The sequence below is a fragment of the Gadus morhua genome, chromosome 19 (assembly GCF_902167405.1).
Source record: "Gadus morhua chromosome 19, gadMor3.0, whole genome shotgun sequence".
Classification (NCBI taxonomy): domain Eukaryota; kingdom Metazoa; phylum Chordata; class Actinopteri; order Gadiformes; family Gadidae; genus Gadus; species Gadus morhua.
The window spans coordinates 2,392,541-2,420,471 of record NC_044066.1 but is presented as its reverse complement, the minus strand read 5'-3'; the positions used below and the strand labels follow the sequence as shown (position 1 = coordinate 2,420,471).

General features: G+C 43.0%; 3 protein-coding genes across 4 annotated transcripts; 2 read left to right on the top strand and 1 right to left on the bottom strand.

Moving 5' to 3' along the window:
- Positions 1 to 1,587: 1,587 nt before the first annotated feature.
- On the top strand, positions 1,588 to 14,314 carry lrrc8aa (leucine rich repeat containing 8 VRAC subunit Aa). The gene is made up of 3 exons (XM_030341635.1): positions 1,588 to 1,729; positions 4,795 to 6,916; positions 10,135 to 14,314. The coding sequence occupies exons 2-3, from the start codon at positions 4,805 to 4,807 to the stop codon at positions 10,402 to 10,404; spliced, it is 2,382 nt and encodes a 793-aa protein (XP_030197495.1). The 5' UTR covers positions 1,588 to 1,729; positions 4,795 to 4,804; the 3' UTR covers positions 10,405 to 14,314.
- Positions 14,315 to 16,928: 2,614 nt separating this feature from the next.
- phyhd1 (phytanoyl-CoA dioxygenase domain containing 1) lies at positions 16,929 to 23,270 on the top strand. Its single transcript, XM_030341634.1, has 11 exons — positions 16,929 to 17,100; positions 18,928 to 19,083; positions 19,385 to 19,460; positions 19,568 to 19,615; positions 19,705 to 19,760; positions 19,861 to 19,923; positions 20,064 to 20,085; positions 20,649 to 20,777; positions 21,979 to 22,092; positions 22,413 to 22,539; positions 22,650 to 23,270. Exons 1-11 carry the CDS (start codon positions 17,068 to 17,070, stop codon positions 22,696 to 22,698), a joined length of 873 nt encoding a protein of 290 aa, XP_030197494.1. The 5' UTR covers positions 16,929 to 17,067; the 3' UTR covers positions 22,699 to 23,270.
- A 135-nt stretch (positions 23,271 to 23,405) lies between these two features.
- On the bottom strand, positions 23,406 to 27,339 carry dolk (dolichol kinase). 2 transcript variants are annotated; one of them, XM_030341632.1, is made up of 2 exons: positions 27,168 to 27,339; positions 23,406 to 26,406 (listed from the first exon to the last, which is right to left on the bottom strand). In XM_030341632.1, exons 1-2 carry the CDS (start codon positions 27,170 to 27,172, stop codon positions 24,807 to 24,809), a joined length of 1,605 nt encoding a protein of 534 aa, XP_030197492.1. In that variant the 5' UTR covers positions 27,173 to 27,339; the 3' UTR covers positions 23,406 to 24,806. The 2 variants fall into 2 exon arrangements, with proteins under 2 accessions (XP_030197492.1, XP_030197493.1); XM_030341633.1 differs by having other exon boundaries at positions 23,406 to 26,532; positions 27,168 to 27,276.
- Positions 27,340 to 27,931: the final 592 nt, after the last annotated feature.

Sequence of the window (27,931 nt, the reverse complement as noted above, 5' to 3'; positions counted from 1 at the left end):
GTGCACTGGAACCTGAACATGTGGAGGAACGTTATGTTCGGTGATGAGTCCAGATTCTTCCTACGTCAGTTGGATCGTAGGGTCAAAGTGTGGAGAAGACGCGGAGAACACTATGCTGATTGCACCGATTGACTAACATCTTTTGGTGGAGGCAGTATGATGGTGTGGGGTGGCATCTCCCTCACTGGAAAAACAAGGCTTTTCATCATTGGAGGCAATCTCAATGCAGAGAGATATAGAGATGAGATTCTGCAACCAGTGGCAATCCCAAATCTCCACATTCTGGGACCGAACTCTATCCTCCAAGATGACAACGCTCGCCCCCACACGGCGGGGTTTATCAGAGACTTCCCCCAGAATGTTGGAGTGAAAAGGATGGAATGGCCTGCTAGCAGTCCTGACCTCAACCCCATTGAAAACTTGTGGGATCAGCTTGGGCGTGCTGTTCGTGCCAGAGTGACCAACACAACCACGTTGGCTGACTTGCGACAAATGCTGGTTGAAGAATGGGATGCCATCCCACAGCAGTGTGTGACCAGGCTGGTGACCAGCATGAGGAGGAGGTGCCAGGCTGTTGTGGCTGTGTATGGTTCTTCGACATGCTACTGAGGCTCCTGTTTGTGAAATAAATAAATTGCTTAATTGCCAATATGTCTTGTTTCTTCAAACTTAAATCATCCAATCAACCAAACACCAAATGACTCAATGGCAGAATAAGCTGCTTGGCATTGGCAAAGAAGATTTTTCGTGGGCGCAACCCTCATACTCAACTCTGGTGCTCATCCCACAAGTGCATATTCCTTACAAATGGGGCAAATTTTGAAAGGGTACAGGCTTTCCAACGGTACAAGATTTGTTGCCAAAAAGCATTGTTATGTTACCACAGAGAAATAATCAACCAAACACAAATGTCCTTACTTTTTGTGCTAAGTTTATGTAAGGTCTGTCTTACTTGAATTCATTTTACTCTGAAATAACTTGAATGGAACTTGAGATGTCTGGAGATAAGCAGCACAGCAGTCAGGAAGCTATTTAAAGCTATAATAAACTGCGTATTTTGTAGATTTATGTAAAGCATTATGAAAAATATGCGCAATAAAGCATACCATTTTTGTTGCCGCATGTTCCCTTTTTTTCTGGGCTAAGCCCCGGATATTTCAGAAACGAAACGCCCCTGGTTCAGGGTAAACTGATTATCTCATAGTCGGCCCCAAACATCTGCAAAAGTTCTTCCAGAAATCTGGGGGATTTTGAAGATTCTAGCAAAATCTCCAAGCATCCTCTTCGGTGTTGCAATAACCCTAACCCTTCTTTGAACCCTACAACCAAAGGTACCCCAATTTATGTTGTGAATGTTTTTCTTCCAGCGACATATTTATCATACATTTACTTATGTTTAATGACTTATTGGAAAACCCAAGTGAATGTCAAAGAATAATTCGCCCTTTGTACATTATAGTATGGCGATGTACAAATCTGTTACAATGTGTACCTTTACTTTGAAAATACGAGTGAAAATGCTTCAGCTCACGTTGTCCGCGTCTGCGTACCGCTGGAGTGGGCAATGTTGCCAGATTGGGCGGGAGCTCTAGCCCAATCTGGCAACACTGGGAGTGAAGCTCATGCCTCTGGTCGGGAAGGAGAGTGTCAGTGAGCGATGGGTTCAATCCAGACATGTATTCATCATATTGGAAAGAGGTGAAAGACATCCCAGGCTTCAGTACACCAGGTAGGGGTTCGAGTCCCGCTAGGGAACCAGGTAGGGGTTCGAGTCCCCCCGGGGGTCCCGGGGACAAGGCCTCTTTATCCAAGCATGAAGAATGCAGTGGGACAGGAGGGCTGTTGTTGATCCAACCAGGCAGCATAACATGAACCAGTGGGTAGTGGGGACTAAAGCTGTGTTTCCATTCCTCTATGGTAGCTGGGTGTACATGTTGAGATGTTTCGGGTGGAGGGACACTCCGAGGACATGCCAGGGGTGGATTGTAATTGTACAGATCAGAAAAAGATTTGGGGCGATTTATTGCAGTCTCTATTGTTTGATTGGCTTTGATGATGGGCAGGTATGGTTGCTCATTCTTTAATACCTCCTGTTATGTACCGCCGCTTTGGAATAACATCAAAACTAAGACGTTTAAAAGAACAACGCATTTCATTTTCCATTGTGTCGACAGTGGTGGAACTGGGAGCACTGTTTTTAGGAATAAACCAGTTTGCTCCAGTGAGAACTGAAACTGCAAACGACTTCCTTTTTTATTCATCGAAGTGTGTCACTGGGTGACGGTCTCTGGTTGTGGTTATCTGGGGTGAGACCTCTAATTAATTTTCAATGGCAATATCCAATCCATCAAAGGAATAGTTTAATACTAATAGCTTTTGTAATATTAGACTTTTGACCTTACATTACGTTGTAATGCATTATTTCGTTACATGATTTTATAATTTTCTATGCACTCAAGTGTCCTTAAGTAGCCTACCTAGAAAAGTGCAATATAAACAAATTATGGAAAAATATATGTATGCTGAACGATTTCAATGATTCCTTTTCTTGACTTATTTTCTCTCTATTCAGTATTAATATCTCATTGGATATTATGTAATGTATGATATATCAAATTGAAGGCCTGTAGGTATTGTCTGTTGTTTCTAAATCATGACCACACTTCTCCTATATCAAGTGACGATAGCAGGTGATTGTATGGTCGACTATCCACACAGTGCTATTATTACAGTCCTGGCATTTGCAACGCTATGTTGGCATATTGAATGTCCACTTGCCCTCATTAAAACTGACACAGTATCCTGTAACTAAAGATAGACATGGGACATTTAAATGAAATTAAAACATAAAAACATCTAAGTGGAATCAAATGTTTAATTTTCCCTATGCTACAGTTGTACAATCCAAGCTGAACAACCTTTGCTCACCTTGCTCTTTGGAAGAGTTGGTGATTAACTCGTTCATTGAATTATATAAAAAATGATAAAGATATAAAACACAATATAGAATAAGCTCATTATTGTTGCAGCTCTGTGTTATATTAGGGCTACCTGGATTAGAACTCTGCCTTGACAAAAGCACCTCTGTTCAGAGAGTGGGTAGGAGGAGGTAGGATTCTACAGGAGGAGGGCTACGACAAGACGGCTTTGAACTGTGCTGGCAGATCCAGTAACTGCTGCTGTTCTTTTTCTTCATATTGGAGACACTCAAAATGTCCTCCCCTCCTCTTGGTGAAAACCCAGCAGGTTACACCAGTTCACCTCTAGACAAATGATTAGGTACATTTGGAGCTTTTGTTGCACTTTTGTTTTAATGGTTTGTGGAAAGGGAAGCGTTTTAAGGAGTAAATTCATTTATTCAGTGTTTACAAACCTGTCATTGTTATCACTTGAGGGATTTTGTGATAGCATTGAGTTGTAATATAGCCCTTCTATTTAGACTCAGGTGGAAGATTGATTCATTTACTGATCTCTGAGTGATCTCAACATTTTCCACGAATAATGACCAAACAATCCACCCAAGATCCATTCTATGAACACTATCATTCTAATCCCCCTATGTTTCTCATTGCAGTGTGACGTTGCCAACTACAAGCCCTGTTGGCTGACATTGGTCCATCATTGACTGCACTCTTCATGTCTTCATTAATTATTAATTTAAAATCCTCACAAACACCAATTTCTTGCAATTCATACCTGTAGTATGTATGTATGTATGTATGTATGTATGTATGTATGTATGTATGTATGTATGTATGTATGTATGTATGTATGTATGTATGTATGTATGTATGTATGTATGTATGTATGTATGTATGTATGTATGTATGTATGTATGTATGTATGTATGTATGCATGCATGCATGCATGCATGCATGCATGCATGTATGTATGTATGTATGTATGTATGTATGTATGTATGTATGTATGTATATGCATGCATGAACGTTACAATATTTCAATCTTCTAAAATACAATGACCCTAACCCTAAACATACATTTAAATTGGTAGTTGTTTCCCAGTGTCTATCTTTTTAACGCATCTGGCAAACGCATCTGGCAAAAAGCTACGAGGAAGTGTCTGAAAGAAGTGGGGCTGTAGTGTCCACAATTGAGTCTGTCTTAGTGTGAGCAAGTTGTACCGCAGGAGCTGAAGAGACAAGCAAGTCGGAAACTGGTTGACTGATGCCTTATGCCGGAGATGATAAAACCTGTTATCACCAGACTATTGCCCCTCAATGACTTGTGCATAAAGGACTATTTGGTTTGATTTTATCAAACCAGATCTGCTCTGAGAGAGACTTATAGTCCTGGGGCCTGTATCTCTGCATTCTTTCACTGACCGCTTTGGCACACACAGAATGCCAACAGTGTATCCTATGGCAAGCCAACCCAAGGATGGTAATGTAATCTTGAAAAGCAGAACAAATGTTAGGAATGGACACATACAAAATATGTACATTTTATCTCACCTACGGGATTTAACTTTGGAACCGTAACCAAAGTTTAAGTCCATGTTGTTTTGCTCTATTATAAAATGCATTGGATTTCAATGTGTCCTTATCATGGATAGTTTGTGATGAAACATTCAGAAAGTCCACTCAACTTTACGCTTATTGGGTTGATGGCTTGAAATAAATAAATTTCAATCCCGATTTTCCATTATGGGTAATTAATACTATGCACTTTTATGTGACAATTCAACATAAAGCCATGAAAGTTAACTTGGTACATGAATGATGTTTTTCCTTTCCTTCAAAACAAACTAATACCTGGTTCTATTTTTCTTTGAAGGTAAACCATCATGATTCCTATCACAGAGCTGCGGTACTTTGCTGACACCCAGCCTGCATACCGCATCCTGAAGCCATGGTGGGACGTGTTCACCGACTACATCTCCATCGTCATGTTGATGATCGCCGTCTTTGGCGGAACACTACAGGTCACGCAGGACAAGATGATTTGTCTCCCTTGCAAGTGGATTGTGAACAAGACTTGTGAGACCATCCCCCTTCCCAACCTCACCATCCCCTACGCCCCCGAACCTAAAGGCATCAAGTATGACCTTGACCGGCACCAGTATAACTACGTCGACGCGGTCTGCTACGAGAATAAACTCCATTGGTTTGCCAAGTACTTCCCCTATCTGGTGCTGCTGCACACCCTCATCTTTTTGGCCTGCAGCAATTTCTGGTTCAAGTTCCCCCGGACAAGCTCTAAACTGGAGCACTTTGTCTCTATCCTCCTCAAGTGCTTTGACTCTCCGTGGACTACGAGGGCTCTGTCAGAGACCGTAGTGGAGGAGAGCGACCCCAAGCCCCCAGGGAAAATGAATGGCTCCATGGACAAAAAAGCATCTTCTGTGAGCGAAGATGTGGAGGCGAGCATTCCCATGCTGCAAAGGACTAAGAGAATTGAACAAGGAATAGTCGATCGCTCTGAGACGGGGGTTCTAGATAAGAAGGAAGGGGAGCAGGCCAAGGCCCTTTTTGAAAAGGTCAAGAAGTTTAGGATCCATGTGGAGGAAGGCGACATAGTCTACCGTCTCTATATACGTCAGACCATCATCAAAGTCATTAAGTTTGTGTTGATCATTTGTTACACTGCCTACTACGTGCGTTGTATCCAGTTCAGTGTGGTGTGCACGGTGGACATTGAAAGGCTGACAGGCTACAGAATGTACCACTGCGCGCACCCCTTGGCCACACTTTTCAAGATCCTAGCCTGTTTCTACATCAGTTTGGTGGGGGTCTACGGTCTCATTTGCATGTACACGCTCTTCTGGATGCTAAGCCGCTCCCTAAAACGCTACTCCTTCGAGTCGATCCGCGAGGAGAGCAGTTACAGCGACATCCCCGATGTAAAGAATGACTTTGCCTTCATGCTGCACATGATAGATCAGTACGACCCTCTTTATTCAAAGCGTTTTGCTGTCTTCCTCTCCGAGGTGAGTGAGAACAAGCTGAGGCAGCTGAACCTGAACAACGAGTGGACACTAGAAAAGCTGAGACAGCGCATCACCAAGAACTCCCAGGAGAAGCTGGAGCTGCATCTGTTCATGCTCAGCGGCATCCCGGACACGGTGTTCGACCTGCTGGAGGTCGAGGTGCTCAAGCTGGAGCTCATCCCCGACATCACCATCCCGCCTATCATTGCCCAGCTTGCCAACCTGAGGGAGATGTGGCTGTACCATACCCCTGCCAAAATAGAGGCCCCCGCTCTGGCCTTCCTGCGGGAAAACCTAAAGTCCCTCCACATTAAATTCACTGACATCAAGGAGATCCCGCTTTGGATTTACAGCCTGAAAAACCTCAGCGAGCTGCACCTCACAGGCAACCTGAGCGCCGACAACAACCGCTTCATCGTCATCGACGGCCTGCGCGAGCTCAAGAGGCTCAAGGTGCTGCGGCTGAAGAGCAACCTCACCAAGCTGCCTCAGGTGGTGACTGACGTGGGCGTCCACCTTCAGAAGCTCTCCGTCAACAACGAGGGCACCAAGCTCATGGTGCTCAACAGCCTGAAGAAGATGGTGAACCTCACGGAGCTGGAGCTGGTGCGCTGTGACCTGGAGCGCATCCCGCACTCCATCTTCAGCCTGCACAACCTGCAGGAGATCGACCTGAAGGACAACAACCTGAAGACCATCGAGGAGATCATCAGCTTCCAGCACCTGCACCGGCTGGTGTGCCTGAAGCTTTGGTACAACCAGATCTCCTACATCCCCATGCAGATTGGCACCCTGACCAATCTGGAGAGGCTCTATCTGAACAGGAACAAGATCGAAAAGATCCCCAGCCAGCTGTTCTTCTGCCGCAAGCTGCGCTTCCTGGACCTGAGTCACAACAACCTCACCAGCATCCACGCCGACGTGGACCGCCTGCAGAACCTTCAGTACTTTGCTGTGACGTCAAACCGGGTAGGTGTGGGATGGACAGACAGTCCCCAACTTTACTGAACCTTTTCAGTGCAGTGTTTTACACTTAATCAGCAAGGCACAAGTGGAAAGATCTGAAAAGAGTCAATCTAAATTTGTGTAGGAACTCCTTTGAGGAGAGGCAGAGAGCATGCAGGTCGGTTGGTCAGGGCTAGACTTGGACCAAAAACGAGTCAGTTGGGCCTCGACCGGCCCACCCCTATCTTTAGCCACATCCACATGTTTTTTGTGCACTCGCAAAGACCGCCCTTCGCGGGATCCTGTCTGCCGGAACCAGAAAGGTCCTGTAAAGTCCCTCTACACCTGTGGCCTACTTTGCTGCAGGTCCTGCAGCCAATATATCAGTTGTCAGTTTGGCCGCAACGTTTGGTCTTATGGTGGTCTGCCTTATTTACATCACGTCCAAAGTGACTGTGGGCCAATCAGAAATCTAGCAGGGCTTAAACTCAGGGAGCTACAGCAGGCCACCGCTGCTACGGTGAGGCCAGGCCAAGCTCTGAGCTCTGAGAGTCAGCTCAGAGCAGAGCAGAGCTGTGTCTTCGTACCACCGTTAGACTCCAAAACCTTCTGCCAGTACTCCCTTGGGCCGTGATCCTACATTTATATACTAGGTTGTATCAAACAAAAACAAATCCTACGACCTATACACTAGGTTATATTATACAAAGAAACATCCTACGATTATACTCCAGTTTATGTTATACAAAGAAACATCCTATGCTTGTACACTAGGTTATATTATACAAAGAAACATCCTACGATTATACTCTAGGTTATATTATACAGAGAGACCTCCTACGATTATTAACTAGGTTATATTGTACAAAAGAACAAAACAACATGATATTATCCACCGTCCAGCCTGTCAGGGGTTTACATGCCCGTGTTAGTTTTTCAAGTTAAGCTGAACTGCAGAGAGGACACAGGGGGGGGCTCATGGTGCCCCTCTTAAGAGGTTTAAGATGAAGAGTAGGGGAAGCATCCCGTTTTTATTGATTCAGTTTTGTGTTTGAAGAATAACACAGAGCTGCTCTCCGAGAGGGAAGGGCCCACTTCTGGGGTGGGTTTTGCGTCCGATTTTTTACAGTGTCAAGAAGAAACTTAAGGTTGGTTTGTCACTGGAAAAGGAGGTGTTTCTAGAAGTAGGGAACGTGGTTTTGTGGCTGAGCAGGCTGTCATGAAGATGATAGGCTTCAAGTTGAGTTGAATGCCATTTGTTCGAGTGTTCTGCATCTTCGTGGGTGAGAGTTCTCTTCACTGAACCACGTCGTTTGGCTTTTGTAGTGTTTAACCATGAGCGGTTTAGCGGAGCGTAGGTTAGAAAGAGGTGCAGGTGAAGGGGGTCACTGATCTGCCTTGGCTGTAATAGTAAGGAGGGGTGAAATGATGGCAGCTGTCAGTAATCTGATCAGACAGTGTTAACGGGCCTGGGATACCACCACCGGGTAATTAAGCTGAGGTAAAGGGGGAGACCTCCAGGTCTGAACCTCAAACTCTGCGGGTCAAGGTCCAGCTTGTTTCAACCATGGCTGGTAGGTTACTGGGCGAGCTGGTTCCCCCGTGTCTGGCGTATCATCAGAGAACTCATCCACCAAGAGTGAGCACACGGCCGGGGGGCGGGGAACTAGGAAGAACTAACTTCAATGTTTTGTTTGTTCAAAAGTTTTCGAATTGGAGATAAGGGACATTCCTACACATCTTTAGAATTCTAGAGATATTTGTGAGCTGAGCTTACATAGTTGGCGGGGGTAGCTTCGTTAGGTTGGTTATTAATAGGTTTGGTTTTAAGTTCTTCTGATTCTTCCCTAACCCTTACCCTAACCCTAAAATAAGGGGGGGGGGGGGGGGTTAATCAGCCCTCAGTTATGAGGAAGAGGAAGCTGAGAATAATGACAAGGGTATTCTTATGCAAATGCATATTTGCGGTTGCCTTGGCCTGCAGTTTTTACACCTGGAGATGGCACGGTGCCACAATACTAATAGGTGTAGCTGCACTATAAACCACCAAGTGGCAGTCGCTAATGTGACCAGTGTTAACACAAGGAGGCGCGTCTGTCAATATTATGTGCTCCATTACCCAGGCTCATAAACCTGGTCTATAGAGGTGTTGCCACTCTTCAAATCAACGCCTTCAGAACTCGATTTTTGGCACGGTTCAGACCGCGTTTTGATTTGAAAAAAAAGTTCTTTGAGGGGTCCTAGACCCAGGGCCCTAAACCTTGCCCTAGACTAACCCTCCCACCAACGGTTTAAGGACATTTATCTACGATAAGGCTCATTACACCTGCAGTGTTGCCAGATTGAGACAGATTTCCCAACCAATCTGGCAACACTGTATTCCTGACAGGTAGATACAAAATGGAATAGGCTAGCCTTGTGTGTGGGCCGGAGATTGGGGACTCGAGTAACATGACCTGACTCGAGTCAAATTTAAGTCACCAAATTCAGGACTTCAGACTTGCTTGGATAACAGTGATAAAATACTTGACTTGACTTTGACTTGCTATTCATGACTTGAGACTTGTAGCTTAATCGTCGTCCTGCAATACTGTTGGACATGTTACATTTCATTAGCTTACATAAGGTCTACTGTTAAATGGAACAGGATAGGCCCAGAGAGCTCAGTTCATTCATATTTCCGGTTTGATACGCCCTAAGAATGAGACCCTCACTTGAATATAAGATATTAAAGGGCTAGTCATGGGTAAATCAAATTAATGAGATAGATATTTTGGTATGGCAAAATTAATCTTTAGATTTTAGTTGTAAGATTTAGTCGACTAATCTGAAAAAATAATCGGCCCTAGCTTTGACATTGGTTTAACATCAGTTCTGTCTAGATTTTAAACTTTGACGTTTCATTTGTTTTCGTAAGACTGCGGCCGCCTATGTCTTATTATTTAATTTCGGAACTCAGATAATTCTTAAATAAGGGATAATGTATAGAATGCTGGTCATTATCGGGAAAATAATTGTTATGACTTGACTTGTAACTTGTTTGACCCAAGCTATGACTTGGCTTGACTTGCTTGACTCTTACAAAAATTACTCGGGACCTGAAGGTAAAGACATGAGACTTGCTTGTGGGCCTCATTTCCTTACTGATTTGGCACAGATGTTTGGGCTGGTGAGCCTTCCTCCACAGTAAAACTATTGTAAATGTAACCCATAACCCTCTCTGCATGTCATCTGCCCCCCAGATCGAGGTGTTGCCCCCGGAGCTGTTCCAGTGCAAGAAGCTGCGGACGCTCAACCTGGGCAGCAACTGCCTGCAGGCGCTGCCGTCACGCTTCGGGGAGCTCACGGGCCTCACCCAGCTGGAGCTACGGGGCAACCGGCTGGAGGTCCTGCCCGTGGAGCTCGGCGAGTGCCGGCTGCTGAAGAAGAGCTGCCTGGTGGTGGAGGAGGACCTGTTCAACACGCTGCCCCCCGAGGTCAAGGAGCAGCTGTGGAGGGCCGACCAAGCTTGAGTCTTGCTGCTTTTTGTGCCTTTAAGGATAAGGATATTGGACAGAGACAAGACATTGAGTTGAAGAAGGGCGGGAACGACATGCAGCACAGGACCAGCGATGGGAATCGAACCCGGGTCGCTATTTGCCTATGGTTGGCACACTAGCAGTTGAGCCACCAAGACGCCCTGATTTTTTTCTATTTAAAAGCCAGCGGAAGAAAGTATGGATGTCGGACCCACCCTTCCTGTTGAGATAAGGACTGAGGGGGAGCTGTATGGATGATTGATGAGGGGTTGAGATAAGTAGGGTTGGGGATAAGGTGTATACTGTACAACCCTTCTGACTATGTGACTGTTGGTCAAGCCCTGATCAGTCAAAAGCATGTGTCCAACCTGTACCATAATGATAATTCAATCATTTATCTTGATCTTAAATGCAAAAGTCATACACATTCACGTATATATATATATATATATATATATATATATATATATATATATATATATATATATATATATATATATATATATATATAGAATAATTATTCCTTGATACAAATCATTAACACACACCCTACACAGGAGGGACACTATTATTATATTAATATATTATTTACCCCCAAAATCCCCCGAAAATGTGGATTTGTTTCGTTTTTTGTGTGTGCAGATTCAATAATAGGTCTTGCCAGAAAGATTTGACAGCATTGAATCCTCTGCTGTATCATGTCCTCCACAATGCCGATCAACAGGGTATCCCAGCTGCCTGAATAACACTCGGCATGGGACAAGGCCTGTGGTTTAAAGGATTATTCTTGATTCTTTCTTGGTTTTGCCAAGCAACAGGACAGGGACTTGGTGAACTTCTTTAAGCGAAAAACAGAAGAAGTCTATGACACCCTTAGGACACTTTGAACAGAGTGAGTAGGAGAAGAATAACACTGTTGTTTCATGGGAGTATAAGAGTTACAGAGACACACCAGTCTTGAGCTGGCTATCTCCTAGCCACTAACATGTGTATATATACAATTAAATTCATCTTTATTGCAAATAGAAATGGTCATGCACAGAAAGTATTACAAAAAGGATATATTTGCTATTTATTCACTTCACTTGGTTTAATTGCAGGTGCAAATCCTGAAAGTTCCTGACCAGAGTTTAATCCTAATTTATTTGCGCACAGAATGATGTGTATAATTGAACCACTAGGTAAAGTTCCCTAAAGTTGAGTGGGGAGCCTCTTTGGATTTGCTTCCAACTTAGTTTTCATCCCCAGTAGAGAGAAATGTTGTGTTTGTGCCTTGTCTGCCTGAAACTTTGTGTGCTTTTTATTTTGATGTGTTTATATTTAATTTGTCTTCCATTTACCTCGGATAAATCTGCAATTGGCTTTGCCAGAATGCTTAAAATAAGGGATTATTACCACGTCCAAAGATGGTATTTGTGGTTGTTCTAAAGGGAAACAAGTGGTTTTGTCTGCTTGAATAGCTTCGGAAGATGTGTGTACTACAGCCAGGTTCTACTTTTTGTTATTTACTACTAATGCCTTACTTTTTATATCTCTTCATGACTTGGTATTTTCAGGTGTGCGGGTACAGGTTGACTTTGGGTAATATGATCTTGATGTTGCTGTTTAATGCATACAGATTGTATGAAATGTGGCATTGTTCATTACATCTGGATTAAGTTGTTTTTTTTCTGGCAGTTGTAATAACATGAGACAAATGCACTTTTTGTTGAAATTGTTGTTTTTTACGACAAAATTTGAGTCAAGTTCCTTTTGCTTTACAAATCAAAGTCCTTTTTCTGTCCTGGTTGTGTTAGTATTATTGTGTTTTGAGAGAGGCTGGATATGCTCCACTCCTGTAAGAAGCTGGAGCCATCGTCACTATTCTCGGAACAGAGCCACTGCAATGGAAACATTGGGTATTGGTTTAGACGAAAATGTAGGTATTTGTAGGTGCCAAACGCACACTGAAACACAAAGTGATGAGACAAGCCCTCCAAACGTATATGATCTGAAATTGAGTATGCAGGGATTTTGCTGCCAGACCGTTATGTTTATGCAGCCACAACCCCCTATATTTAGGATGTTTAGTCACCAGGCAAACATGAAAGATGTTGGAATCCGGCAAACCACATGCCCACAGTTGATGTGGACTTTGTATTCCTATATTCTATATTCTGTCAAATATAGGCCTATGTTAATCATTTGTTCTGGACAAACTTTGGCCTTATCTCGCTGGTCGAGTTTCTGTGGTTTGAATGCTTTGCCTCGTAGACAGCTCATGCCTCGTAGACAGTTCAAATTCAATTTAACTGACTTACTTGAGAGTGCCGTAGAAGTGAACTACAGGGAATCACGCATTCATTAACCCATTCCTCCATTCATTAATTTAGTTTAAGGCAGAAGATTGTGGAAAGATGTGGCCAAACCATCTTTTTTTTTTTCAACTGAGTCATTGTGCACTGATCACACATCTGTAATTTCTATACGTCATACCTTTTCTTGGTGCTCCTGTTTAAATGTCTCATAACCCTGCTTTACATTTCCCCCTGAAACTAAGAACTTCTATCCATGGGAATGTTTGGAGCCAGTCAGTTCAACATGACATCCCTTTTTTTTTGTATATTCATACGCAAGTCTTAACCACACATCTTGCTGCATGTCAGCATTTCTGAATGAGGTCAGACAGCTTTTTCAAGCATTGACTAACAAAATGACCCCTAAATGAGTAGAAGTTAACTCTGTACTATGTAACCCAATGCCAGCAGTAGACAGTGTTAAAAAATAAACACTACTCACATCTATTTAAAGTATAATATAATTTGTCAGCAACAGGTGATTAAGAGTCATCATTCCAGTCCTATTAAATATAGACTTGATGAAATGTTACAATTTGGATTAAATGCTGTTGCTTCACACATCAAAACGTTCAGACCTATAATTTATTGTTTGAATAATTGAACGTGTTTGTTAAAAACCTTTCGAAGACATTGCTGGGTTCAGTTGTAGTATCATGCAATATGGAATTTCCCTCATGACCCTGACAATATACGTACCAAATGAGACGTTCTAACAGGATGGAATCATGTTATTGTCCTTAACAAAAGGACTTAATATATATATTATGGGCAATTATATGATAAATATGGCCAGAAAGTTTTCTATCGCCCTGACTATTATAATAAAGTTGTCTCTTAACACTAAATTGGGGGTTGTCTTGTATCTATATCACAAAGAAACACTACGGCCTTATATTCAACTTAAAGGAAATAAAGGGAAACCCCTGTTACTGTCTCCCTTGGCTTCACAAAAACATGAAAAATCAAAATCACCATGTTGTGCCTATAATGCCTAAGCATTTTTGCGTGAACACGCCTGCCATAAAGGTTAACAAACTAGTTATCCTTGGGTCTTTCTGATTAGACATTTTGTAAAGTGCTTGTATTGCGATTTACTATTTGTATTTGTCCACAAACTCCTTTCTGATACGATGCACATTGATTTTCTGAATCAATGGAGTCCAATGATTGAAGTGCTATATACATTGTGATTTGACATCTCAATGACTGCTGCCATGCTGGGAACATAGGACCATAAGTAATGATAGTTTTAATGTTGGTATTAATGTATTTTGTCATTGTTTGGCAATTAATCGTGAAAATTGTTTTCATTATGGGAATACATTGTTGTGTTTTAAAACTGTCACTGCGCTATTCATTGGAAATGTGGCAAATTAAAGTTTACTTCTAGGTTACAGTATATTTACACTGATTAGATTTTCTGTACTGCTTCAAGGCTGCATCCATGTGTACTACTTACTACAGTGTGTACTACTTACTACAGTGTGTACTACGCACTACAGTGTGTAATGTATTCTGCTGTACTATTGGTAAAACAGCCCAAAGTATTAAACATTTTGGAAATACTAGTGTCGAGGAATTCAAGCTGTCCAAACAGTATATGTTTATGTATATGATTATGGGGTAGCGATAGTTGCTGATTGTTACACATTTACTTGTGTGATGTAAGAGTTTGTGTTTGACTTCAGTTGTTGAGTTGCTTTTTTGCCTTTTAACCTGTTAATATGAGGCAATAAACCAGTACGGTGAGGCTAAACTATGAGTTGATTATTTCAGGAAATTTCTCTCTCTGTACCAAAAACCTCAAAAACCCACCCCAGTGGATTTTCATGTCATTCATTAAAGTCAGTAATCAATCAGTTTGATAGCTTTCTTTTGGCCTTCTGCCATGGCTCCAATGAGATTTTCTCGGCGTTAGCAAATACTGTATGACTGGTGAGAATCAGAGCAAGGACAGAGGATTTCTCTTTTAATACAGCTTGAGTGTTTCAGATGGGATGCTGTACAACATCAGGGCTGAAACACACAGGCATGTTATTATGCATTAAAAATGCATAATAATACTTGTACTTGGATTCACCAGTTACTGGGGGCCTGCCCCATCCATAGGCCTCCAAGACAAATTGTACTCAAGGACAAATTGGCCAAATCGTCAAGGTCAGTGAGGTGTCAGTGTTAAACCCTTAGTCCTTGTTAGACCCTTAGCCAGCCTGAGTTCTGGTTTCAAGGAAAGTTAGCCATTTCTGGTTCTGTGTAGATTACTGGCCGGTGAACAGCGTGACTCACAAGGACTTTATACCCACATTCTGTTCACGAGGCGTTCGATAGATTGCAGGGTTGCGTGGCTCCCTGGACCATCGTAGCAGGTAATACCCTGTAATGCCATTTGGCCTGGGCAATGCACCCGCCACTTTTGACCGGATTATGGAAAGGGTACTGATGGGAGTCCCTAAGACGGCCTGCGCTATTGTATCTCCACAAAGGACTTTACCATGCAAACGATTTTGATACGGGACTGCCCAACCTCCAGACCTATTCCCAGAGCCTGCAAGCTAGTCAAATTGAGGTATAACCAGATAAAGTGTACCCCTACATGATGGCAGGTTTGTAGGGAACATTGTGGGTAAGGATTGGGTAGCTACCGATCCTGAGAGGATTCTGGGTCTGCAGGATTGGAAGGTACCCAGTCCAAAACCGGTGTAGGCAGTTTTTTTGTTCTAGCATCCTTTTTTCCTCACCTCTCTGGTTTAGCGGGCCCGTAGCACAGATTGGCAGAGAAGGGGATGCCGTTTGATTAGGAAAACCAGTGCGGAGAGGCTTTTCACAGGTTGTGGCAGGCTCTCCTGATGGTACCAGTCATAGCCATCCCAGTCCCAGATCAGGAGTTTGTTTTAGACACAGACGCGAGTAACATGGTTAGGCGCGGGGTCATCCCTATGTTCCCCGGGTCCTATGTTCCCCGGGTCCTATGTTCCCCGGGTCCTATGTTCCCCGTTTTTCCCAAAAAGGGTCCTATGTTCCCCTGTAGCCATACATACATAGCCTATGCTCCCCGGTATGTTTACCGGGGAGCATAGGACCCTTTTTGGGAAAAGCGGGGAACATAGGAACCTTTTCTGGGAAAAGGGTCCTATGTTCCCCGCAATCTATCAGTCTTTGCTGTTACGCATGCTATCTACTTTAGGCCTTACCTGTATGGCATGCAGATAAAGTTAAAACAGGCAGTGCATCTCTGAAACGGTTTAGTCATTGAAGAAGCTAGAGGGCCAAGTGGCTCGCTGGCTCCAGGTCTTACAGGGGTACGACTTTGACATAGGACCCAGACCAGGGACACAGCCTGGTAACGTCACAGTGCCTTTGCAAGGCCAAAAGCTTGTTGCTATGGTGAAAAGTTGGATGGCCATGAGCCGGGGATGTGGTCCCAGAGACTGTTCATATACTGAGAGTGGGAATGGGTACATTTGTTGGGTGACCCGGCGTCTTGATGGTGGAGTTGGCCTCGGTGGAGGCAGGAGGAGGATCCGGAGCTGGCTCCAGCAATAGAAGCACTCCGGCTTGGGGAGAGACCCCCCAAGTCACATGAACTCCTCCCACACCTGCTCTGGGCAAAGGACGCGCTGCGGCTGAAGGATGGCGTCTTGTTTAGGGAGTGGCCAGCGGGGCTGGACAAGAAGAAGTTGATCCACATTATCAAAGAAACTGATGTTATTGCGAAGCCAGGAGAGACTTTTATGATGGTTTATCACAGACCATCATGTTTGTGGTATTATTGCACTTTGGTTCATAATAATAATAACGTGATAGCAACCTATGTCTTGGGAGAAGGTTTAGCCGGATGCACGGGAAGTGTTGATCACGTTATACTCGGGATGCTGCTATTCATTCAATAAAGTGGTAGCCAGTCAACAGTGAACTCGCGTGTGTTATTATTCAGTAAACACGACAATGTTCTCTAAACCTGATAGTGAATACGTTTCTAATTGAGTCAGTTTCTGAAGAATTTAGCACCCACCAATAGGCTTAGCTATGATGTACAAGTCAAGTCACTATAGGAGTTACTAATTAAATGCAGGTTTACTAGCCTAGAGACCATCCAAGTTTTCCTTAGCTCCTATGACAATCCTAGGGCATACTAAAGTCCTCGATAACTTACATATTATGTTTACACGTGCTGCACGCGGATTGCACAAAAGGGTTCAAAATCCGACTAACGGGTCTAGGTCAGAGAGGCTGAGCAGGTCCTCTGTCATCACATGTCGTTGACTCGTTGAGGACCCGGATCACGGCCCGGGCATCCGAGTGCTTTTTTCAAAGTGAGATGGATTTTATGGCGGATCATTACGCGCAGAAGGTGAGCATTATAATACTGTTATATAGGTGCCTTGGGAATGACAGGCGTTCCGATTTATTACATATATACTTGACTTAGTGTAGATGCAACGAGTCTATGCTGCACACGTCTTACGTAAAGCGGGTTAAAGTTAGCAGCAGGTTGGATATTCGCTGGATATTCAGTTTTGCAATCGGATTCATCCCGCAATCGGCTTAATCAACACAATTGCACTATATTACGGGTGTAGTATGTTGAGGACAGTATAGGACAGCGTATTGACAAAAAATCACACCGAAATTAGTTGGTGCTATCGATATCTGTGCAAGAACAGCGCTGTAATCTACGGTCCGGCTGCAATCTGTTTTAGGGACCGTCCACAAATTACACCCCACAGACTGGTGACATAGACGTTACCATGGAATTGTTTCAGGAAAGAAATCACCATTAATCAATAAAAACACATATTCTCATTCTGACTGCTGTAGTAGCCTACTTGCCAATGGTGGGCTTTTATTTACTACAGGTCATTATTTGTTGACATTTTGCATTACAGCGAATGAGGATGCAATTAATAGTTTGAAATATTCACCAAAAATCAATAAAAATACATTTTCTCATTGATTGCTGTAGTTCTTGCCAATGGTGGGCTTTTACTTACTACGGGTCATTATTTGTTCATATTTTACATAATAGTGAAACAGGATGCAATTAATAGTTTAAAATGTTAACTAAAAATTAACTCGTTGTGATTGCTGTAGTACTTGCCAATGGTGGGGTTTTACTTACTACGGGTCATTATTTGTTGACATCTTGCATAATAGTGAAACACAATGCAATTAATAGTTTAAAATATTCACCAAAAATCAATACAACTATTTTCTCATTCTGATTGCTGTAGTACTTGCCAATGGTGGGCTTTCATTTACTACGGGTCATTATTTGTTGACATTTTGCATTATAGCGAATGAGGATGCAATTAATAGTTTGAAATATTCACCAAAAATCTATATAAATACATTTTCTCATTCTGATTGCTGTAGTACTTGCCAATGGTGGGCTTTTACCTTCTACGGGTCATTATTTGTTGACCTGAAAAACTGCATGTCTCTATCATGATGCGTCCCAAATACAGATGTATTTTAATTATTTCTATTGAAATTCCCATGACTAATTGTTTTGAATCATTATATTTGGTGAATATTTAAAACTATTAATTGCATCCTCATTTGCTATAATGCAAAATGTCAACAAATAATGACCCATTTGTAGGTAAAAGCCACCATTGGCAAGTACTACAGCAATCAGAATGAAAAATTGTAGTTTTATTGATTTTTGGTGAATATTTTAGCTATTAATTTCATCCTGTTTCATTATTATGCAAAATGTCAACCAATAATGACCCGTAGTAGGTAGAAGCCCACCATTGGCAAGTACTACAGCAATCACAATGAGAAAATATAGTTTTATTGATTTTAGTGAATATTTTAGCTATTCATTTCATCCTGTTTCACTATTATGCAAAATGTCATCAAATAATGACCCGTAGTAGGTAAAAGCCCACCATTGGCAAGTACTACAGCAATCAGAATGAGAAAATGTACTTTTATGGATTTTTGGTGAATTTTTTAGCTATTCATTTCATCCTGTTTCACTATTATGAAAAAATATAAGCAAGCACAGCACACCAAGGCCTAGCTCCCAAGATTACAACAAAGCATAGGCCTATACAGTCAGTGTGACACCATCTAGGAACTGGTTCTCTATGAACAAAGTAGGCTACCATTCCATGATCCTCCAAACTGCGACCATTCAGTAATATTTGCATATATTGTCACTGTGTTCTAGTACCAAGAGGATGGCTATGTTGTCCTGGACGGGCTCCTGACAGCAGAGGAGTGTGATCAGCTCAGATGCAGGATGGCAGATATAGTGGATGGGATGGATGTCCCGGAACATTGCCGTATCACCTTCTCTACCGATAACGACCAGCTGAAAGACCAGGTATAGCCTACAGAACCCGATGGGAAGGCTACACTTACTGTACGTTCGCCATTCAAGTGTCCCTTTATCATGAGCTTGGCTGCCTTAAACCATATCCTGAACCACTTTGCTCATATGCTTGCGTTGTGCGGTGAAAGAGGCAGGTAAATGCCCTTTCAGTTCGCTTTCCTTGTTTTTCATGTACCCCTATATATAGAGCTACACAACAGTGTAAACATTTTGTGTGTGTGTGCCAGTGTTGCCATCTATCAACCCTGTCTTCTGAGACTTATGGGCCCCTGACCCAGTGTTCCTTTCCTAGGGGAATGCTGATTATTTCCTCACCAGCGGGGACAAGATACGTTTCTTCTTTGAGAAAGGCGTTTTTGATGACAAAGGTAGGCCTATACAAGTAATGACAATATGAATTTGTACATTTTATATATATATATATATATTCAAATCAAATAGGCTTGCCCAATTTATATTTACGCTCAATTTACAGGTGAATTTACAGTTCCACGAGAACGTTCTTTGAACAAAGTCGGTCATGGTAAGGAGGATACCAGATGTATGTGCATTTCTTTGAGAGTACCTATGTTTTTGCTTCAGATGAACATTATTCATTCTGATCCCCTACAGCCCTCCATGCTCATGAGCCTTTGTACAAAAAGATGACACACTCGCCCCAGGTCCAGGTTAGGGGAACTACTACTTTAACTCAATTATCACAAATCTGTGAAGAAAATACCCTTGTTCGTATCAACAGTGAGTATTAAATGTGTCTATCCTCCACAGGGAATTGCTAAGAAGCTCGGTCTTCAAAGCCCTGTGATTCTACAAAGCATGTACATTTTTAAGGTAGGAAACACTCATTATAATATGACATAATTGTCATCTTTACTAGTGCATTTGCATCATGGATTCTGCGTAGTGTACTTATTACCCATTGTTGAATGAATTATTGAATTACACCATTTTCTGCCTCATCTCCCCTCAAGCAACCAGGGATTGGTGGAGAGGGTAAGCATTATTCATGTGCAAATTATTGAAATTAAGAAGTGAAGTCAAGGACTAACGTTGATGTAGTTCTTCCCTTCAACAGTGCACTATAAGGTTTAAGGTCATACAAGAATCCAATCGATAAAGACCCTATAGACTAAAGACAAGGACCAATAGAAAGCTAACAAAAGAAAACAAATAATTGATATGGAGCAACAGACTAATTTCATCCATATTATTGGTCATTGTCTTCACAATTTTGGCGTTGATGGGGCTCAGTGGATTAGACGTTATGTTAAACTTTTTCTACTAGTATCTAACTTCAACCATCTATCCCAATAGAGCAAGTTACCAGTGTATATTTTACATTCTGAACTATTGAAATATATAGTATTAATATATGCATTATAAGTAGAACAGGGTTTCATTTGTCAGGAATAATTATATCTCACACACATCCTAATTAACACCATGAAGTGGACCACAACACCATAACAGAGGTTTACAAAACTTGTATACAATTTAGATACAACTTTGAATGAGTGCCTAGTGACTGTGTGTGTGATGTGTGTGTGACTCCCCAGTGACTCCTCATCAAGACGCTACGTTCCTGCACACCACCCCGCTGGGCAGGGTGATGGGCCTTTGGGTCGCCCTGGAGGACGCCACCGAGGACAATGGCTGCCTCTGGTTCATCCCTGGGACGCACAACAGTACGTTCTCCTTCTACTCTTTTATCTCGTATTAACATCACACATATTGTAGCAAAAAAAATCTTCACACACATGCATATACACTGGGTCACCTAGCCTGAGAAGAAGGACAAATATGGAGGGAGACACTACAGGCCAGGGATGGGGTGTCCGTCTATCTGGCCATTCGTCCTGTTTTGGGAATTCGGGAACCACATCAATCATAATTGTCTAAACTGGGTAGAATAAAAGGTCATCCGAACTTATAACAATAATTGTCATATTTGGGCAATAACGGTACAATAAAAAAACAATAAACTAACAATTATCCATAAAACAAACAATGATCCGAGGCCTCAGATGAGAGTTCCGCTTGCGTCTCTCCAAGAGCTCCGCAAGGACATGTCCCCTGCATGGTAAATCAACCTGCATGGGAAATCACCCTGTGCCCCTCTACAAGCTGAAGTCTGACACATTGACTAAAATGAGGAGTTCTTATACCCTTTCTGTCAGGATTCTGAGGGCAGCTGTGCCCCCCAATAAAACTAAAGCATTTGTTTACCAGATGGTAATGTGTGGATTGTTCCTCAATGATGGTGATAAAAAGGGGTTGTGGCCTTGCCCCATCAATTGAATCCCTGGCCTGTCCCTTCTTCCCCCGTGGGGGTCAGGAAAACAGCCTCTGAACACATCCCCTGAAGGGGTTCACTGAAAACAGGCACATTCCAACAAATATAGAGACACAGAATGTGAAAATAGATTTCTCCCGTCATAGTCCACAGTTCCAGTCCGTGGTTGTGCGTAAGCAGTTGACAAACTAGTACCAAGTCTACTTATTTTCTTTGTCTACTTCTGTTCTTCCTTTCTTACCACACTGTTGGCGATACAGTTTGCCGACCGTGCAACCAATTCCTCTCTACCGGCAGTCTCTTTGGTTCTGGTATATAAGCCTCCAGGCTTCATTAGCCAGATTATCCCCAGGTGTGCTACCTCTAGGTTTGGTAGGGTTGGCCTGGGAGGAATCTGTCCTCCCACAATCCTCCTCTCCTAGGTCCTTATGAGAGTGGCCTATGTTCCACAACCAGGACAACAGATCCCGCACCCACACTCACTCACACACACACGCATACATACATGCATACAAACACACACATACATACATACATCTTACATACATAAGACCTGAACAATCTAATCCTTATTTTTCTTTCTATTCACTGAGGTGGTATTTCTCGTCGTATGGTGCGGACCCAAGAAGGCTACCCGTTGACAAATTTTGTTGGCCAAGAACAGGCCTACGATGACGATAAATTCGTTCCCGCCCCAGTGAAGAAAGGTACTCTTTAGACCGCTTTCTTGTTCGTTCTAAGGATGCAGTATTTTGCAGACGGGTAAGCCGGGGACATAAAGTGCCGCTTCTGGACAGGCTGTCTCTGTAGCGGTTGGAGTTAAATACTAATCTGTGCACAAATAGCTTCTTTAGATAAGAAACTTGAAACATGAAACCTTATTAAAGATCTTTCAAATGCCTAAATTTAGGTTTTGAGATTGATTATGGTTATGACGTGAATCCCCTCTGAGGCTGTCCGTTCCTCCTCCTCATGAGTGGAGCAGTGGTGTTTTCTCAGTGGGTTTTAACAGCCCTGGTTGGTTCAGGTGGGGTGGTCCTGATCCACGGGCAGGTGGTGCACCGCAGTGCACCCAACACCTCCGACAACTCCCGCCATGTTTACACGTTCCACCTGATGGAGACCGAGGAGACTCGCTGGAGCCCTGAGAACTGGTGAGATACCATCCAAGAGGGAGACATTTAAACCAGGTCTCACAAGGCATCCATCCTGATCTCGCAAGTTCACATTCTGACTGTGCCTAATGTTGCTCTGTCCCTTTAAGGCTCCAGCCCACAGAAGAGCTCCCTTTCCCCGCACTCTACACCACATGAAGGATCAGAATATGGTTTTCTTCTCCTTGTGTCATCACGGTTCCCGGTGGTCTGAGAAAGCGCCAACTTGCCAGAACATTATGTTGTCACGTTATTACATGGTCAGGTTTAAGTCCAATCAGTCAGTCTACTGGGAAATATATCCTATATGTCTATCCTTATTCAACTGTTACTAACAACTACACATTGCATTCTACGTGTCGGCGTTGTGATCCACTTATATCTTCAGAAGAGAGGAAAAAAAGTCTTACTGGTGTACTTTCTAAGCTAAGATTCACCAATTATATGTTCGATTGTAATGGACACTGAAGACCTTTTGTACCATATACTACTAATAATTGTTACAATTAATATTGTACTTTTTTTTGTGATTATATATATATATATTTTGGTTTATTGAATCCAAACAAACCGCCTGTTTTGGAAGGAACACCTGATATGTACAACACACTATTTTCTCAGCTTGGATATTTCATCTATTTTCTTAACTTGTCCACCCGAATGTCCACCCCTTTTTTGCTATTGGAGTGCAAAACAATCAATCTTGTTGAAATAAAACGGGGCAATCTTGATTTAGGTGGGTTGCACATTTTTTTCCTGAAATATCTTTTGCTGTTTCATGCATTCTGACATGAGTCTTTGCGTCCATTAATAAGATGGATGATATCCAACTATTTAGAATCAGATGAAATTTCAAAAAGAAAAAAATATTTCAGCATTATCTTTAATGATGCAATGTACATGCAATACTAACTTTAAGAAAACGAAATGTAAAGATGAAAGAATTAAATCTACCATACTGATAATGTTTTACCGTAGAGTTGAGAAAATACAAACAATTTACAGGTAAAAAATTAAATAAAACAAATCACATCTTGCTGGTAAGAACCATCATGTCAGCCTTACAGAATATTGCAAAATAAACCTGGGAGGAAAGGCCATATGACAAAACAGATATTTCTAAGAAATATATTTTCAATCAAAAATAAATAAATAAATAAATCAGGAAAAAGTATTGGTGAAACAGGCCATTGTTTGTGCATATGTCAGCTCAGAACAGCATTGAGTTTAAGGAATTGTCTCCACATGAAAATTTAACATTAGGCTCATAGAAAATGCTCAACAAAATTTACAGTAGGCTTCTGTATTTAAGTTTCATACAGAATTTCACATCTTGGTGTCATGCAAGAGCAGAATTTGTCACCATGTGCCAACAACTCACATTCTTACAGTTGCTGGACGGCTTCTTGACAAACTTGCCATGCTTTTCAATTACCGCCTAAACAGCACTTTATATGGTGCAGAAAGCAGTGTCCATAAGGCTAACCTCCACCATCTCTACGTTCATCACCAGAGGCAAAACTATCATATCTTCTAGAACGGTTCATCGTAGAAAGACATTTCTAGAAGCTTGATTTTAAATAATGTTCTTCAAAGGCTATACAAAAGCATGTATCCATTTGCAAAAAATTACATTACAAGAGAAAACAAAGACGGTCGAAATGTTTGACTTAGAGACCGTCCCATCCATCTGCCCATCATCTGTTGCATACGTGAATACTATGTTATTTTGTTAAAACCTCGCTTACAAGTCAACATTTGTTTGTGTTGGTGTCTCTTATAATAATAGGAACCAAAGTGACCAAAGATATGAATATCACAGACCCAATAATGAACAAAGAGAATGATCATGTTCAACATCCTTTCTTGAAACAAACATCTCCATCCGTGGCAAGTGATTTGAAATGGATTTTGATCTAGGCAAAAATGGACATGCTGATGAAACATCTGCAGCTTTACCAAATGAAAAGGCAGAGGTGTGGTTCTTAGTCTTACTAATTAAGCAGGATTACCATGTTATCATTACCATTTGTCCGCACAGGTAATCCCAATACTTTTGCGATTGATCTGCCCTACCCTCCCTATCCCAGTTAAAGGGAACCATTATTGTTTGATCAATACCAATTTCCAATTGTTTACTCCCCTTCGATATATTGAAAAGTAACACATCCTATTATAGAGGTCAGAAATCAAAGATGTCAAAAATACCATTAGTCATTATTCAGCCATATTATTATTAGTATCATTTAGCCCCCGACGGTCCCTGATCAGAGTAGCAGCAGGATGAAGAGGTAGAGGGGCAGGAAGAGGTTGTCTATTTGGGTGGTGTACGCCTCCAACATGGCCACCAGTGTGATTGAGCCCACGATCCACGAGTAGGTGGAGTTCAGATTGATGCTCCCATCAAAGATGAGGAACACGGCCACTGCGATGATCTGGGCGAACACGGACGTGGCGGTGCCCTCCATGGTCTTCTTGGTGCCAGGCCATCGGAACTCTCCCATGGTGCTGCCAAAAACGGACGCCACCGTGTCTCCAACTCCTACGGCCAGCACCCCAGCATATGGCACCAGTCCTCCAGCGCCCGGTAATATCCCTTTAGGGGCACATGGGCCAGGGTACAGCCATATGGGTAAGGACATGCCCAGGAGCAGGTAGACGTGTGTGAGGATCAGAGGCCCAGAGTCCCGCTCGTCCAGGAACAAGGTGAGAAGCTGCCTCAGGAGCTGCCCCATGGGTCGGATGCGGAAGTACCGCACGTACTCCATCACCAAGAACAAGGCCAGGCACCCCACTGAGGCCACGTGGAGGAGCTGCCGGTCGTACAGCAGCCCTGGCACATAGGTGGCCACAATGATGAGGTGGAAGTACTTCCTGACGATGGTGGAGGCCTGGTGCTTCTTGGAACCTGACTGGCGCTTGTAGTTCTGGTGCAGCACCACACAGGTGGCTATGCTGGCCAGCAGCAGCCAGTAGCCAAGGAGGCACATCCTCTTCTCGTTTAAAGTCACAAAGTCTACCAGCCACATGATGGGGTGGCGGCCGATGAACAGCGCCAGCCACGGCATGAGGATCCCCAGCGCCAAGACGGCGGTCATCATGTGGAAAAACAGCGATGACACCCATGTTTCGGACTCCATGAAGCAGAAGAGCAGGGCGAAGAAGACCCCCAGCAGCAGTGAGCCCACCACCACCACCGGAAGGAAGTAGTTGATGGGGTCGCCCTTGGCCTCGGACAGGCTCAGGGAGCGCTTGATCAGCTGGTTCACGATGAAGCTGATGCCGCCCACGATGAGCAGCGCCTCCCCAGGGGTGAAGCAGCGCGGCAGCAGGTACAGCACGATCAGGCAGAGGTACACGAAGATCAGCAGCACCTCCAGGACCTCGATCACCTCCGACACCGTCAGGGTCTGCTTGGTGGAGTACATGATGGCGGCCCCTGCCATACCTGCTATCACACACGTGTTGGTGGGCACCGGCCTCGTAACGCCCAGAGCGATGAGGGACAGGAACAGAGCCAGCATCATGCCGGTCACCGTGACCACCATGGAGAACCGCTCAAAGTAGACATACCCGGAGGCGGAGCATTTCTCCTTCAGCACCAGGCCAAGAAGGGGCATCACCATGGAGGCCGGGACAATGCCGCTGTTTGCCGTCGGTCGAAACTGGAACACGGCGCCGCCAGAGCGGAGCAGGCGGTCCCATTTGTGTTGAACGTAGAACGCCTGGATGACCAGCGCTATGCAGCACCAGGAGTGCTGGTTCCAGACCGACATGTGGACACACAGTACCATGGCCATGACCACAGAGGACTCCACCAACACCGGGTTGACCTCCATGTTGGCAGAGTGGATACGCACACAGGAACTGAAAGAGAGAGGGAGAAAGGGAAAGAGACTAGACGGACGTTCTCGAACACGGAATGGTCATTAGCAGATGGCTCCTCTAGCGTGCATCCTTCATGTGTTGGTCTCTTCATTTACTGCAGATCACCTGTTAAAGACAAGTGTTACTCTCGTGGAAAAACGGCTTAAATCAAACGGCATTTACAAGATTTAGAATAATGGTTACTTCAGCATTCTCCTCTTTACTGACAAACTGACAACGTGCGAGTTATATGATCTGCGGGTCCATGAGTCATCTTACCGAAGGATCAGTGAACTTTACACCTCTTATCTCCTTCTCTGACATCAAATCAAACGATAAGATCAAACTCTCTTTTCAAACGAACATTAAAAATGATACATTTAGTATAAAAGAGAGCGACGTTTTCTTTCTTCTTTTCTGTGTGATAGCTGCAACCTTTGTTCTTGCAAATAATAAAATGTGGGTAAACTGTGTGCATTGTGCGACATTAAATATTGACAACGAGATCCACTGTCGTACACCCTGCAAGGCGAAAACGCACTGGTACTTAGTAACGTTAAAGCTCGATATTTGCAAATCGATTTAGCCAAGCTAGCTTTTTTTCTGCTGAAGTGGGGGATACTGCCCTGTCTAGGATGGTGCGACCCACGCCAGCATCAAGCTTACGTCCACATCAAACGAGGAACCTTTACAAAATACAACCATTTTCGATGCGTTGCACGGGTTTCAATTCCATATGCATTAATATATAAAATACTTACAGCATGTGTGGACTGGTACAAACGGCGATCTGACAGAAAGCGGTAGCAGCTTCTTGTTCGATCGCCAATGTGGTGTCAGCTGGCGGTCCTCACACAGTGTTGCCAGATTTCCCACCCAATCTGGAAACTCTGGTTGCAGCGCTCTGAAGCCAGGGATGGGAAATCTGGCCCAATCTGGCAACACTGTCCTCACAACCAGCAGGAGGGGGGCGTGTTTAACAGCCAGGTCACGTGGGGGACGCGTCACAAGAGGAGGGACCACAATGGTTTAAAATACCTTCTCTTAATTAAATGTACCTATGTATTTGCATATAACACTTTTACATTAACCGTTTCAGAATACATTAAACCTTAGCTGGAAAACTGCAATGCATAACATTTTTTGAAAATCTTCTGTAAACTGTATTTATCCGAAAAGGACAATCCGTTATTCCTGCTTATTGAATTATATTTTTGTATTTCACCCCATTCATTCATTGTGAATTCATTATTTATTTATCGTTGTTTTATATTTTTGTGTACATCACCTAGCATAATAAATTAAATCGTCAATGGAATATAATTGATAGAAGGGATATACAAGGTAGAGACTTTCATGTCTACATATGTCTAAAGTTTATGTTGGGTTTTAGATCAAAACGTGTGAATATATATTCTAACACGTATAAATAGCCATAATGAGTATCATTATTTTATAGTACCCAGATAGTGAGCATAAGAGGAAAAGGAAACAGACAAAGACACAGAGCAGAGGCACGCGGCGG